General features: G+C 37.5%; 1 protein-coding gene across 2 annotated transcripts in view; it reads right to left on the reverse strand.

Annotated features, from left to right (window-relative positions):
• The window catches only part of NFKB1 (nuclear factor kappa B subunit 1), a 125,552-nt gene that overhangs the window by 82,183 nt on the left and 26,424 nt on the right, over positions 1-16,945 (reverse strand). The window contains exons 2-5 of one of the 2 annotated variants that reach the window (XM_018049265.1): positions 15,772-15,817; positions 11,701-11,776; positions 7,353-7,390; positions 2,692-2,790 (exon numbers count right to left, since the gene is read on the reverse strand). In XM_018049265.1, coding sequence (XP_017904754.1) covers positions 2,692-2,790; positions 7,353-7,390; positions 11,701-11,776; positions 15,772-15,810 — 252 coding nt within the window. In that variant the 5' untranslated portion in view covers positions 15,811-15,817. Of the gene's footprint in view, positions 1-2,691; positions 2,791-7,352; positions 7,394-11,700; positions 11,777-15,771; positions 15,818-16,945 lie in introns of both variants that reach the window. The other variant, XM_018049264.1, reaches the window with a different exon arrangement.

Consider the following 16,945-nt stretch of genomic DNA (forward strand, 5'->3'; position numbering starts at 1 on the left):
TTTCTTCCAATTGGGTTAAATGCTTAATAAATACATGTTGAATTAGTGAATAAAAAAATATTGGGTGAAATAGTGAAGCTGCAGCTGAAGGTCAATAATGAATAATCATACACATTTATATTTTGACTTTCTTAGTATTAGCTGTTTACATATCTAGATTTCCCAATAAGTATTAAACTCCTTGATATATAAACTATGATTTGAGAAGAACATCGAATATCCACTAGGTTGTTTTATTTCTAGACTATTTTGTAAATGTGAGGCATCAACCACTACATGAGAAGGATGTATGAAGACTGAGCATAATAGTATATATAAAGTTTTTCCACTAGGTAACAAATCTATAACAAAGTTACTACTATGTATCTTTTAGTATCAAGAACTGTTACTTAGTTATAAAAGACTACAGCAATACAAGTCAACACTTAACAATATTGTAATTTATATTTGTTTGTACAGAGACAGTCCAGAAAAAAACTCCCAGTTTTACTCTTAATGCTAATTCTTCAGTAATTACAATCGTAATCAGTGTCAGTGCCCATAATATGTATCACACATATGAACACATACAGTATTTCTATACAGGAGACACAGGCACGTGTTAAAAACATGTATTGGATTTGACTCCCTGATATCTGAGTACCCACTATTCCTGAGCTCCTCTCTCTCGTTGCCCAGAGTTATAATTCTGTGTCTTCTCTTACTGCCATCCTCCCATGTCCTGCTCCCTAGGTCTCTGCTTCCAGTCTCCCAAATGCACATGTTCCACATGACCGTTCAATGAGCAAGAGTCTGCTGCAGGACGACAAGCCACCAGTCCTGTGAGGACCACAAGGCTCCCTTTTAAGAGCCTCGGTTTCCTCACAGGTATTAAGACTTTTTACCTACCAGGGCTGTTATGAGGATAGAAAAGATAATGTATGTAAGTTTCAGTTCAGTTGCTCAGTCGTGTCCAATTCTTTATGACCCTATGAACTGCAGCACTCCAGGCCTCCCTGTCCATCACCAACTCCCGGAGTCCACCCAAACCCATGTCCATTGAGTCAGTGATGCCATCGAACCATCTCATCCTCTGTCGTCCCCTTCTTCTCCCAGCCTCAATCTTTCCCAGCATCAGGGTCTTTTCAAATGAGTCAGCTCTTCGCATCAGGTGGCCAAAATATTGGAGTTTCAGCCTTACCATCAGTCCTTCCAATGAACACCCAGGACTGATCTTCTTTAGGATGGACTGGTTGGATCTCCTTGCAGTCCAAGGGACTCTCAAGAGTCTTCTCCAACACCACAGTTCAAAAGCATCAATTCTTCTGCACTCAGCTTTCTTTATAGTCCAACTCTCACATCCATACATGACCACTGGAAAAACCATAGCCTTGACTAGACGGACCTTTGTTGACAAAGTAATGTCTGCTTTTTAATATGCTGTCTAGTTCAGTCATAACTTTCCTTCCAAGGAGGAAATGTATGTAAAAGCACTTGGCAAATCTTTGGTGCTTAATAAATGCTAATCCCCGTGTTTTATTGCTGTTCTTATTTCCTCATTCAGATTCTAAAGGACCAGAGACCATAAATCTGTGGCTAAACCTGTATTTATCTTGACTAATAATCCTGAACAGGAAACACGTCTTTCATTCCACACAAGAGCTCGGATAGGAGACTTAAAATGCAAACACAATGGATAGGACTAATACTACAATATTACTCAAGAGGTAAAGAATCAAGGGTTTTGTTTTGGACCAGAGGTAAGAAATTAGAAAGGCCTGGGCCTAGAAGTGGGCTATGAGGAGACGGAGGAAACAAAATGCAAAGCTGGCAAAACCAAAGACCAATTTCTTTGATATCACAATTTTACTAAGGGTCTGTCCTGTACAAATGAAAATGTTTACAAAAGATGAAACTGCAATATTTGACTGGTTTACCTGCAAAACCGTGAGCAATCAGTCTATGAAACATGACATTACATTACAAAACTAAAAAACTCAAGCTACCTCAGCGGATGATAGTCTCAATTAAATACAAAGAAAGAAAAAGAACCTGAAGAAGTAGAAAAAGCTCAGCTAAGCCCACCACAGCATGTCATGAAGCAGTATGTTCCAAGGACCATCATGTGTAGACGAATAGTTGCTCAAGCAGAGGCCCTTTTGGACCACTGAGATACATTTTCTCTTTCAATCTTTAGAAGACGACAAAGCACAGGTCCTTAACAAGTCTGCATTTTGCACAACCAGGTACTGAGGTTCAGAAGTGTTGGATAACTCAGTCAAAGGCACACAGCTGGTAGCAGAGTCTGGATCAGAATTCATGATCTGAGGTATTCTACTATATAATCCACACACTCAGTCATCTGAGTCTTATTTTTTTGCTAGATCTCTAAAGAGCTGAAATTGAGCACTCTCTCAAAGCATTTTACAAGTCTTAGGAAGTATACAACTAAACAAATTTTTAAGATAACCAAGAAATAATAAAAGTTTTGTTAATGTTGAGATAATCTGTACTAAATGGAAATATTAACAGTTTTAGAATCTGTCACTTCTATTGCTACGAGACACATTTCTACATAAATATTATAAATAATCATGTGAACATTTCAGCTTATAAGCAGAGGCATATAGTAGTTATTTAAAGCATTCCTTTCTTTTGCTCTGAGGATACCAAATCTTCCCGAATTCACATGGAAAGACATCACAAACTTACTTTGACCTGAGGGTAGGACTTCTTGTTCTTTTCACTAGACGCACCAGGGAGTCCTCCATGGGAGGGGCCTTCACACACATAACGGAAACGAAATCCTCTCTGCAAAGGTGAACACAAGGTGAGCAAGTTTGAGGAATACTTACTAAAAACTTATGGGGACAAAATTACACCCAAATTTTATATTATTGTGTGTATTAGAGGAGACACAATCTGTGAAAGAGGACTGTATATGAGAACCACTTCTCCCCATAACCTTATCATGAATATTGGTGTTAACTGATATTTGGGCCCTGAGCTGTGGCTTAAAAGCCAGGTCCCTGGCCCTGCAGAAGCTCTCCTCCTGTGCTATGTGGAGAGTAAACTGCTGCAGACTTTAGGCCTAAGGACTCGACATGCTACAGCTTGCCTGCATCAGAGTTTCCTCATCTCACATTGCTTCTGCCAAGCTCTGAAATTGGCCATATGACTCAAAGTTAAGCTTCTCTGACTCTTATTTAAAGGCATTTCTTTACCTACTCTGATGACAGTTGGTTCAGGAGGGAATACAGAAATGTCTTGTTAAATATACCCCACCAGGGTTACAGAACACCGCCTATGCAAGCCCGCACATCTGATCAGTAACTCTCAACAGTTCAAATGGTAAGAAGTTTCAATTTAAGATTGTTAATACTATCAAGTTCAAGCTGGATATATTAATTGACCTGAAAGAATCCAAACCCAGAGAGTCCCTTTATATATTAACTCAAGAATTTTTATAGACACAGTAATATCAACTAGGAATTAGCAAGAAGCCTTTACTGTGTGGGCTGATAAACATATGAGTTCCATGTATTTTTTTTTAATTCAAGTAAGAAGATCAGACCATATTCAAGGTCTATTCCAGTTTTAACATTTTATGACTTAAGAAGCTAACAGTTGTAATTGTGCATATTTGCATACCAAAAATAAAACAAGGACATTTATGAGAATGGCTCTCATCATCATATGAAGGGAGATTTCAACATTTTTCCTGAAAGACTCAGCTTTATAAAGATATCAAACAATTTGTGGTAGTGTTAGTAGTTTATACAGTCTCTTGACCAGATGGTCTTCTGTTTCTCAAATACACCCTTTAACGAAAAGAATATGTTAACATACTTTAAGGAACATTCTCACCTTTCATTTATTTTATTGTGGGACTGACTTCATATGAACAGTGCTAGATCCTTAGGCCCTCAGAAGCTCCGCACACCACTACTTGTTAGTGGGGGCTTTCTATCTTGCACACTGGGTAGTTGGAGCTCATTGAATATACAGGTTTTGATGGCTTTGAGCTAATGGATCAATGTAAAATTTCTGCCCTCCTTAGACTGTACTTCATTTCACTATGCCCCGTAGGGTCTTGAAAAACAGCCTGAGAGGTTCAGGGAAAACACCTGGAATTGTTTCTAAATTCTGTGAGACTTTTCTAATTTCCAAAGAGGACCAGTCTAAAGTATCTTTTATGGGACCAGTGAGACCAGACGTAAATTCCCTAGGGGAGGAAGCTACCTTATGTCACACATGGGTCTGGAGTATATGATCAACTCATTAACTGCTGCTGCTACTGCTAAGTCGCTTCAGTCGTGTCCGACTCTGTGCGACCCCATAGACAGCAGCCCACCAGGCTCCCCCGTCCCTGGGATTCTCCAGGCAAGAACACTGAAGTGGGTTGCCATTTCCTTCTCCAATGCATGAAAGTGAAAAGTGAAAGTGAAGTCGCTCAGTTGTGTCCGACTTTGCAACCCCATGGACTGCAGCCTACCAGGCTCCTCCATCCATGGGATTTTCCAGGCAGGAGTACTGGAGTGGGTTGCCATTGCCTTCTCCAAACTCATTAAAGTGGGACCTAAAAAAACTCTTGAAAAGGGGTCCTTAGGTGACCCCAAACATCAACACCTGGAAAGCCTTCTGAGGTAAGATTAGTGATTTGAAGGTGACTCTCCTTGTTTTGGGAGCCTGGTGGGCTGCCGTCTATGAGGTCGCACAGAGTCGGACACGACTGAAGCGACTTAGCAGCAGCAGCTCCTTGTTTTGCTTCTCAAAAATTCGAACTAAAAAATAAGTTACAAATTCAGCTCTATACCTTTTATAGTCAAAGGCTGTTAGTGTATTTTCAATAATTAAATGAAATTTCTAAAAGCATGAAAAAGCAACAGTCAGCCTCCAGAACTGGCTAACCATAAAATAGGGATTACTCGACTGCTAATCGGTTTAAACACAACTTCAGCTTTTAAACAATATTAGATAATTAGCACTTAATAATATGCAACAGAACTAGCTATCCTAAAGATTAGTAGTAGTCTATGCTATGACTCATTTCTGTCAAAGCTAGGGAAAATTGTGGCAGAGACTCCAAAGAAAAAAGAAAATTTTTCTAGATTTTATTTTTAAAACAATAAAGTCATTCATTATCTTTAATCATAAAGTTACTTTAGGACAGTTGGAGAAATATATACTTATACTATTATTATATCTTATTGGGAGTGGTGTTCAGTAAAATATAAGTAAAGAGACCTGTCTTAATACCTTGCTTATCATTTGAAAAACAACATATATCATTCATAGTTGGATAAAAGTATCTAAACTTCTATGCAAAGGAATTTATAACCTGAAGATAGAAAATTATCTTTTTTTTTTTTTTTAAAGGAAACTAGGATGTCTTCAAATGCACAGTCTGGATGCATTTCAGATTCTAAAATTTTGAGATTAAAGGTTTACCAATCCACAGCCATTCATCTCAGTAACTCCACTTGCTTAAAATGAGTCATCAACCTCAAAGGCAAGGCTCCATCCATCCGGTCAGAAAGTCTGACTTCAATACAACCTTCTTACTTTCACTGGAGTCAGACATCACAATATTACAGTTTGGTAAGCAAGCACATTGATTTACTCAGATAAGCTTTAACACATCCACCAACAGTGAACTAAATTTTGAAACTACATAACTCATCCTTCAGATAAATCATAAACGTCAATTTTTCCTTATGACTATTGACCCATAGTAAGAAACTTCATTTTAAAAACCTTATGGTAGTGCTATGCTTATGAAAATGAATATTTGAAAAACACATTTTGCCTAGTATGCAAATAAATTTTAGCTGATTTCTTGGTTTCACGGATTATCCAGAAATTTCCCAGGAGGCCAGGTAACACTGCACAGGATGTTAGGGGATAAACTTCCACTGGGAGCGTCCTTTGAGAAAACTGGTGGCATCCTGTGAGAACTCACTGATAGGGAATTGGGAATGGACATAAAGCAAAGTCATGTTGGCAGCCTGTGGAGTCAGGGTGTGTCACCTGTGAGCCATGAAAACAATGTCCCAAAGTCTCATATGGTATTCCAGTCCCCACACCAAAAACTTTTATCAAAGGTCAACCTCGTAAGTGTAGTCTATGTGGTCATAGATAAGATACTGATATCCTTTATATTCTGACCAAAACCCAAATACATATGTAATACCATGATTACAGTAACCACATGCATACTTGAAGATCTTGACCTAGTTAGTATTTGTTAAGTGTTACATAATACAAAAATGTTACGCTTACTAGCCTGAGCTACTAAAACCATTTAGGAAAAGTACTGGGTGATATAGCTGCAAGAAAGCAGGCACACGCATCCTCAGTCTCACACGTTTGTGAAAATATGCATATCCAGTCAGAGATATGCTAACTTTGTCCTCATTCTGCAGAGGACTATACCATTACTTCATCCCCTAATGACTATGGGAAGATATTAAAGAGTCTCTTCCCGCCTCTTTCATAGCACTGGTCCCATCCAATTTCCAATAAATATTTATTTACCCACAGGGACATGGTAAGGAAGCCACTTCAATTCCCAGGTATCCTCTATAAATAACAGCAGTAAAAGGAAAGTGAAAGTGAAATCCCAGTGACCACACAGACTGTAGCCCACCAGGCTCCTCTGTCCATGGAAATCTCCAGGCAAGAATACTGGACTGGACTGCCATGCCCTCCTCCAGGGGATCTTTCTGACCCAGGGATCAAACCCTAGTCTCCCACATTGCAGGCACATTCTTTACTGTCTGAGCCGCCAGGGAAGGGCCTGATAAAATAAAATGCTCCTCTCCTGACTCCAAAGAGGCTAGATCTAAAGTTAATACCCAAGAGAACTTGACTGTCTATTCTAGGACTTTATCTATACTCCACTGGTACTTTTAGTATCTTAGGTTACATGTTCCAAATAGCAAAGGCGGTAGCTCCTAAGGATGGAGAAAGACTCAGAAGTACTGACGTGCAGGGACATGGTGGAAGCACCTGACTCAGTGTATGTAAATTGTGTGTATGTGTATTTCCTCACACATGAAAACGAGTGGAGATAACCTATATCTCTTCTAGGAGTGGCTGGTAAGTCAAAGTCTTGGAGATCATGGGATACCATGGATCGATACTTAAGTTTTATAGAACTATGTACTGAGGTTCAGGACACTCTGAACAATGACTAAGAAAAGAGGAAAGCGGATGATAAAGTTGTTACATAATTTGGCAGGTTGTTGATCTTCCAGATAAGCTACTTCCTTTGTAAAATTCATTTACTATTTTATTCAGTGCTGGAGGTATTATTAAGACTTATGGATCTAACAATTAAAGACAAAGTCCCACCCCTTTTATCTTCTTACCTGTTTAGGTTGCTCTAATATTTGAAGGTATGGGCCATCTGCTAAAAACAAAACAACAAACAGAAACCAAAAGAAACTGTGAGGCTTCTCAAATTTGGTAAAAAAAAAATATATATATATGTATATATATACAAAGCAAGTAAAAAAATTGAAAATTATGTTTTTAAACAGAGGCTTCAAATAAATGTTTTAGCTAAAATTCCACAAGGCATATCTTCTTTTGATTATTAAATTTATCCTTATTTAGTAACAGTTTTACACCATCAGAGAGAACCATACCATCTAGACGTCTGTTCAGTGGTGATGGCACCTTGCAGAATGCAACAAAAGGCATGACGTCTGGCAAGAATTAAGACGTCAACAACCTTCACAATCATGTCTACTAACAAAGCATTTTTAATAATGACACAAATACCAATTAAAAGCAGCAGCCACTTCCTGGTCACTGTGAAATTTTCTTTTGCCATCACATCATCACACTGACTTCCATTCACAAGAAAATGTGCCTAATATGAAATTACAAGAGGCTGAGCCGGTAACCTACACGTGTGAAACACACAGATGATGATCTCAGGCTCTCTGCTTTTCCTTACACCAAGTTTGGGTTCCCGGTCAATACCTGAATCCACAAGTGCTGCCCTCATTCCCTAACTGGCTAGCTTGTTTCTCCTCTCTCCCATGTTTAATTTGGTCCATCAGACATGATAGATTCTTCTTATTAACTCATAGCTTTTGATGTCTGTGTAAAATTTTTGAATGTTGTACTTTCATATAAACTCTGTTCCAAAATAAGCATTTTATAAAATTCTGAAAATAATTTAGATGGATGTATACCAACTAATAAGAACGAAGATTACTAGAAGCTTAATGATAGCCTGACTATACCTGAGTTTAGAAACTCAAAGGAAAATCAAAACCTCTGACAGTATAAATACAAATTTATTCAATATGATAAAGTCCCTAAGCTTCCCAGCTGGTTCATATGTCATGTCAAAAGTATAATAACCCATAGGCTCTGTGATACACAGAGGCTCACGGTGTTTCTCACTTGTTTGAATGTAAATTTAAATGGTACTAAAAAAATTCTAGGAGGATGCTTCTGTGTCCATTTCAATCTTCACTGTCTCTAGGCCAGAAGTTCAAGACTTATTATTTTAGATAAATAAATTTATGAAGAAGAGCTAAACTTTCAGGTTGAAATTAAAAATAAACTATAACTTGAGAGGATTTATTTTTATTTTCAGCGCTATGATGAATCAGGATAAGGCAGAGAACTGTAGGAAACTAAGGTATAATTATTTCCTGTTATTATTCAAGAAGTTTACAAGGAAGTCAGTTGAAAAACAACTGAATTTGAACTGAAACATACACAAGAAAAGAAAAAGGGTAGGGACTGAGCAATGCTATATAATTTAGGTAAATTATCTTCCTTTTTTTGTCTGAAATTAGTTCCTGGACATATTCAACTATTTTTTAGAAAAGAAACTGTTAGAACTTTAAAATTCCGAAAAATGACTAGAATTTAATTTCTAAGGAGATAAAACTGATTAGAAACATAAAGATTTTCACATTGCTAAATAAGGTCTATACAACGTTTCAACAAATCTACTCATAAACAGTCTCTTTAGAAAACTAAATGAACATATGAAGAAGAAAAGTCTTTAAGAAAGCAGCATTTGACAACAAGGTCCTACTATATAGCATAGGGAACTACATTCAATATCCTGTGATAAACCAAAATGGAAAAGAATATGAAAAAATGTATACATATGTATAACTGAATCACTTTGCTGTACAGCAGAAATTAACACAACACTGTAAATCAAATATACTTTAGCAAAAAAAGAAAAAATGAGGCAACATTTGGATATCATGGAAAATACAGAGGAATTGGAGCACATTTATATCAGACTTCAAGTCTCTCCCTTCTTAGTAACTCTTCGAAAAACACTTGAAATTTTGTTATTATTTTTGCTGTATGGTTTAATTTCTTCTAAATACATGAAATACTAAGGCTTGGTAATTCTGCTAGTGAAAAGGGACCATTTTTCTCTTTCAGGAAATACACTCAAACGTTAAACCAACTAGAAAATGAGATTTGCTATGCAAATATTTGCTTTAATGCCAATTTTCTTTGGCTGCATTTCCATGCCATGAATTGATACCCTACTGTGTAGAGTAATTTAAATTACAGCATGACGTTACAGACCTAGCAGTTGTGCCATAACTCGTAGAGTTTTCAACAAGTAGCATGGTTTTAGATTTCAAGAAATAGAGAAGATAAAACAGTTCATATGAAAAGTACAAGTTAATATTGGTTTATATAACCTCTCTATTCCTTTAAAGTGTGAATAAAACATCCACAAATCTTGGTTTATAAAAAACTGAACTCTGCCACTGCAATGCAGAGGGAACGTGTATGTGACAATAAAAAACGATGAGGTAATAACTGGAAAATACAATTTTGAGGTATAATTGTATAAGTTTTTCTAATGTTGCATGCATGCCAAGTTGCTTCAGTCATGTCTGATTCTTTGCTATTCCATGGACTGTAGCCCGCCAGGCTCCTCTATTCATGGGATTAACCAGGCAAGAATACTGGAGTGGGTTGCCATGCCTTCCTCTACGGGATCTTCCTGATCTAGGGATCGAACCAGCATTGGCAGGCAAGTTCTTTACACCGACTGCCACCTGGGAAGCCTTTTTCTAATGTTATGGCTAAATAATTCCTACAACATGAAACTTTGACTACAGAATATTTACTGAGCTGGTTCTTTTGATAACCGTATTTCTATCTCCATAAGTTTGATGAAATAAAAACATTAGGAAATCTTTTGCATTAGGATACTGTTTGGCATCTATAAGCCATTAAATGGAAAAGTATATGTTTCCTGAAGGCAGCAACTTTTATGTTTTCAATAAAGCATCAAAACCAAGAAAAAGACTTTGATCCCCAGAATAAGAAGTTCACAGAAAACACAGAAGCTACCAAGACAGCTTCCAGTTGTTCACAGGAAGCTGATCTAGAGCTTATTTTGGACAACACTTGAGGACATCTCAGCTATGATCTGTGGGGTAAAGAAAGGCCTCAGCAATACACTTAGTGAGGCTAATGAAGCTGAAGATTTAGCAGATTTATTTTTTCCCCTTGCGTGAACTTCTATAGATATAAAAATGCAAAAAAACACCTGATTCAAAAAATGAACAGTAAGTACAAAGTAACAACAGCAATTTTAAATGACAATGATACAAACTGCACAAAGTCTCCCATTGAGGATAGGCAAGTCCATGGTAAATAGAATATCTGATGTACTTCAGTAATTACAAAACTCTCTTTTATACAACTTCCAAAATTTACTCACACAGCTTTTGAACATCTGTTAAGTCCCTCTGGTGATGTGAGGAATACATAAAAAGAGCTATGACAGCAAGCTTACATAAAAAGCAATAAAAACAGAGACTGATTTTTTAAAAATCATTCATTTAAAAAAATAAATCAACTTGTTGATGGGGCTAATTAACAGTCACGTTAAGAGGATAGATGATTATCATGAGTTTATCCAACTGGTCAGAACATAAAGCAAGAAGTTTTTTAAAAAGATAATTTTTCTACTAAGATGATTTTTATGACTTTTGTATAATTTATGTTCCCAGTGTGTGGTATACTAGCTGGCACATAATAGGTACTCAAGTAAGTGTTTTGGGAATACACCTGAGAGTTGAGACTGCCTCATGTGCCTGGGGCAAAGGAAACAGGAGTTACAAAGACCCCAGAGATAACAAGATTGGGTGAAAGGAAAAAAAATCCCACACAGTAAAAAAGTTCCTTTTGAGCTGTGCTAGCAGATATTAGCAACAATTATCAGTATACAATGGGTTGCTGCTGCTGCTAAGTCGCTTCACTCGTGTCTGACTCCATGTGACCCCATAGATGGCAGCCCACCAGGCTCCCCCAACCCTGGGATTCTCCAGGCAAGAACACTGGAGTGGGTTGCCATTTCCTTCTCCAATGCATGAAAATGAAAAGTGAAAGTCAAGTCGCTCAGTCGTGTCCAATTCTTAGCAACCCCACAGACCACAGCCTACCAGGCTCCTCTGTCCATGGGATTTTCCAGGCAAGAGGATTGGAGTGGGTTGCCATTGCCTTCTCCGATACAATGGGTAACTGGAATCAAACATGTTTGTGCAAATGTAGTCCAAAAAAGTATACTGAAAACTGACTTTTAAAACATAAATCACCATTTCCTTTCTAGGTAACTCACTGACTTCATAAAAGAGTGTATAAAAAAATCAGATTTTAGAAAAAGCAAAAGCAAAATGATAGGCAAGAGATGAAGAATTTTCTTACCTGTTGGCAGTGGCATCTCCGGTTGAAATAATTCTGGACTAAACATTGTGTGATTCAGAGGATCCAGATGAAACATCTACAAAAAGGAAAATTTAAATATTTCAATCATTACTTTCCCACCACTGTATTAAAAACTTGAAAAACCTAAAACTTAATTATAGGAACAAAAACTAAAAACAAAAACCTGAAAATATTTCAAAGCAGAATTTTAAAAATATGCTCAGGAAACCTAAGTTCTCGTGTGTATAGAACTTTACATGGGGTTGGGCTATGGTTGTGTGACAAAGGGATTTCAGAACAACCCAGGTGTACAGTCCATGGAGGTAAGGACCTAGTGTAGTGTGCTTACTAGTATATTTGCAGGGTCCAGTGTATATTTGAGTAGGTACTTAAATATTTGTTGAATAAATGATTTAAAGCTTATACTCTCTTAGAAATATAAACATGAGAATATAATCCTAGAAATCTGTATTTCTTTTATAATGGAAAATAAACTCCTCCTCTAGCATCCAACTGCAAATCCTGAAAGATTCAGACAGTGAGAGCCTTGGAACAATTTATAGAAAAATTCAGAATATAACTTAGTCCAAAAAGCAGATTAACTGAGCACTGAGCTCCCTCATCTCTTTTTTTTTTTTTATCTTTATTTACCTAGTATAATGAAAATACCTGGAATTTAGTGGGTTTGATATGCTGAATAACAGCTCCCCCAAGGACACCCACATCCCAACCCCTAGAACCTGGAATGCTGTCTCCTATAGCAAAAGGGATTTTACAAATGAATACAGAGATGGGAAGGTAAGTCTGAATTATCCAGGACGGGCCTGATAGAGGGATGCAAGAGATCAAAGTGAATGGTAGGAGATGTAACAATGGAAATAGGAGGCTAAAGTGATGGAAGGGGTTGGGTCACAGGCCAAAAAAGGCAAGCAGCCTCTAGATGTTCAAAAAGGTAAGGAAAACTTTCAGAAGGAATACAGCTCTGCCAAACCTTGATTATGGACTTCTGACCTCTAGACTGTAAGAGAATTAATTTGTGTTTTTTAAGTTGCTAAATTTGTGGCAATTCGTTACAGGAGCACCAGAAAATCAATACAGTGGGTAAACAACATATTGTGATTGAATTATAATCTATCTTGAAATGTTACTAAAAATGACTTATCCCAAGAGTAACATTTCCTTCCTACTTAGTTCATTCAGGATTTAAAATTTGTATTTCTGAGTTTCGTGTTTTGGTCTAAATAAGTCATCTATGAAATGTCTGTGGACAGCACAGAAATCAAACACACTTCAGTTTTTATAATACACTAGTTAGTCAGTAAATGTGCTGGATCAGGCATTAAAAATAAACACCAATATTTTACTCCTTTTCTTTACTAGTATATTATTGGACATTCTTGGATACCTAAGAATCTATCAATCGTATGTCTAGTTAAAATCAAGACTGAAAAACACAGTGTTTAAACAAAGAACGCTTCAGATCCAGTTGTGAGGTGTGCAGATTTTCAACTGAGGAACAATAAATGTGCCTCACATCAATGCTCAGGAGTAAAATTCATCTACACTATTCACTGTTTGCTGAAAGGGAAATAAAGGAATGAAAAACGTGTTGTTATAGAAATGGGCCCCATCCTACAGCGAGAATTTACCAGTCTCAGGGCAGAAAAGATGATCTAGCAGAACAAAAACCTTTCCTGTGGTCCTGCAGGAAATGGCTGGTTAAAGGGCAAAAACTCTGATCTCAGGAGAGCACAGCCCCACTTCAGACAAGGAAAGCAAAGCAGGGGTATCTGCTGCAGCTTACACGTGCGTTAGGTCAGGGGTGGGGAGTAAACCCCCGAACACATTAAAATACTGAGGATCTTACTGAAGACATATAAACTTTAGGAAATATAAATTATTAATCTTGAGACAAGGGGGGGAAAACTCAAACTTCAAGGACCTCTCTCTTTAAAAATGGAAATATCAGAACATGTCCCCACCTCTGGTGCTGACAAAAATGCCCACAAAGAAAAGCTTTCGAAATTACAATTTTCAGCAGGTTTTACTCTTGTGTGGCATAAAGGACCGTCTCTTGCTGATAGGATTTCCTGTGCATAGACAGGAAAGCATGGTTTAAAACCAAGCCAACCAACCCTAATGCTGGTTAGTGTTTGCCTTTGTTAGAGACAGCATATTAAAAGTGAAAGGTAAAGCACAGGTTTTTGATAATATGAGTAGCCAAATGTTTGTCATGCTGTAATCAGAGAAAATGCTGCTAGATTTATCTGTATCATTTATACAATAAAATTCAAAAGCAGCATCTTAATACGAAAAGCAATGCATACTCATTCTTTCTAAATCAATGAGTACATTATGAAGAGTAATGAATATGACATAAGTATTTTATTTAAAGAAGTAATACTAGATCCCTCAAAAAACATTTCACTTTTGGCTTTCTGACTGATTCTTCGCATGCATAAATTTGGGAAGTACATTTTTTTTTTAATGTGGCTAAAGTGTGAAATGATTATGAAATTTGGACCAGATGTCCTGGTACCCACTGCTCCCTCTCTTTGCCTAGCCTAGCAAACTACACATTTCAAATATCCGCTTACACAGACTGCCTTTGGAACGTCTGCATAACCATGCCCTTCTTCCCTCTCGACGTCTGTGTCCTGTTGCACGCAGACTACTACTACAGTGTTCATCACCACAGGGAAACTATTCATGTCTCTGTCCCTCCTACTAGAAAAACGGCAGCGTCCTGAAATGTGTCACATTTTTGCATCCTTCCTTAGCCAATGTTCTGGTACATAGTGATGTCTCAATAAATAGATCATGAGTGAAGAAATGGCACTATTTTAAATGCCCTTAATATTGCCATTGCAATTACCCTAGAGTCTGAAAATTGCTTCCAAATGGTTCATTACATATATATATATATACACACATACACACACACTATACATAAATTCCTTTCTGTGTGTGTACACACACATATACATGTATAGAGCAAAATATTAACAATCAATAAAGATTTGCTGGACTATTCAACATTTCTATAGACTTGAAATTGAAATTTTTCAAGTTATGACATTAGGAGAAAAAAAAAAGGACACCAGTATCCCTTTATAATTGCTAATATAATTATAATGAACAGTTCCATGTCCCCAAAGCACATTCATTGCCCATTAAGTCTTTTAAACACTCCTGTATGTGAGCATGGGGTGTGGTGGGGGTGGGGGTGCTAAGTGATTCCTCAAGTTTTAAGAGCAGTCAGTACTTAGTTAAGATCTTTGAATTCTAACTCCTTTTCACTATACCAGTTTGCCTCCTCATTAGATGAGTTTTATTTTATTTTATTTTTTAAGATGAGTTTTAAATAAATACTTTGGCCTATCCCCAAAATGATATGTTCAAGTCCTAACTCTTAATACCTGTGTATGTGACCTTACTTAAAAACAGGGTCTTTGTAGATGTGATCAAGTTGAGATGAGGTCATCCTGAAGAATGGGCCCTCGATCCACCGCCTGATACTTTTATAAGAGAAAAGAGCGGGGAGGTTTGGGTATCTCCATACCCAAATCTCCATACAGAGGAGACAAAGAGAAGAAGGAATGTGCTGGAGAGGAGCAGCTCCAAGCCAAGGAATGCCAAGGACTTCCAGTAACCACCAGAAGCTAGGAGAGAAGCACAGGTTCTCCTTCAGAACTTCCAGAACTAACCAGTCCTGTTGTCATCTTGCTTTTGAATTGCTTGCCTCCAGAACTGAGAGGGAATATATATCTGTTGTTTTAAGTCACCCAGTTTGTGGTAATGTTACAGCAGCCCCAACAAACTAACATAGTAGCTATCATTTGACCAGTAGCATATATAACTTTTATGCTACAAGAGTGTGACAGCAGGGATACTGTTGTTTTACATGGCATGTCCTCGAAGACCTTATGTAAATGCTCTAAGACCTTATGTAAATAGACAAGAAAAACAATTTAAAAGAAATTTTTTACCTCTTTTAAGAGTTTTCCTGATAGTTACTGTTGTTTATACTGTTGTTGTAAAAATTATTAGCAAGATTATTATACTACTTACTTGTTCATGTCCTCCCAAATATGGGTCGTCTTCTGCCATTCTGGAGCTGTGCATCAAAAGAATACAAAACCGAACTGTTAAGACTGGAATAAACCTTAAAAACTCCACTATGAAGGAGTAAACTGTATTATTTCAGTAAGACCAAATATAACCTTCCCCCCCCACCCCCCGCCTTTTTTTTAAAGACCTTAGGAGGAAATACTGTGTAGTTCCTCTTGGGAATCTAAGTCTAACAGTAGAAAGATTGCATAATCAAGGAATTACCACTTACGCATAACCCACAACGCTTATGTCAACCTCACAACAGTGTCCTGGAGTTTGGTACAGCTAGCCTTCATCCTCGGTACAGAAATCATGCCATTGGATTTCTTAGAGGCCATTTCTTTTTGTTACCATCCAGACTTCAAAGATTCACTGAGCTCTTTGTGTAGGTTATTTTCCAACCCTTCATGAATTCTGTCATGGTCCTGGAACTATCTCCCCACTTTCTACATGCCACTTGAGTTGAGAAACTCAGAGGGAGTCATCTGGCTGCCGGGGGGCCGGTCAGTGCTTTGTACAGCACGAGGGGAGGACAGCCGCAGTGTGCAGTGCGCTGTCCTCTAGAACTCTCTGCTGTTTCAGGCCACTTCCTCTCACTGTTAGAGCAGTACAGAAACATTGATATGAAGTGTGCAATCAAAAGGCATGAACATAGGAGCCTTTATTATCAAGGCTAGAGTCTCAGATTTACTCAACCCAGCCAGATGTCAATACATCAAAGGCCCTAGACATCTTCTATTACCCAAAGGTCCTGACAAAAATGAAGAGCCACATGACCAGATAAAAAAAGTGTTTAAAATCACACATCATTTTGGATTTCCGTAAGAAGTACTCATCATTATTTTAAACATGTATAGGTTAACTTTAGTTAACTGTAGTTAAAATTACTTAGACCAAATTTTACATATATTCCCTGAAAAAATTAGAAGATTTAAAAACACACAGTTGAAAGTAAGTATTAATTTGAGGCTAATTTTTCTCTTTTTCTTCATGAAGTCTATAAAGCATTCAAGGGCACTTGAGATGGGCGCTGCCCTAAAGCTGTCTGCAGCCCACTAGAATCTGTCCTCTCCTTTCCCACAGTAATAGACTTGTAGCTGGAAACATGCTCAGTCAGAGTATACCCCATATG

The sequence above is a fragment of the Capra hircus genome, chromosome 6 (genome assembly GCF_001704415.2).
Source record: "Capra hircus breed San Clemente chromosome 6, ASM170441v1, whole genome shotgun sequence".
NCBI lineage: Eukaryota > Metazoa > Chordata > Mammalia > Artiodactyla > Bovidae > Capra > Capra hircus.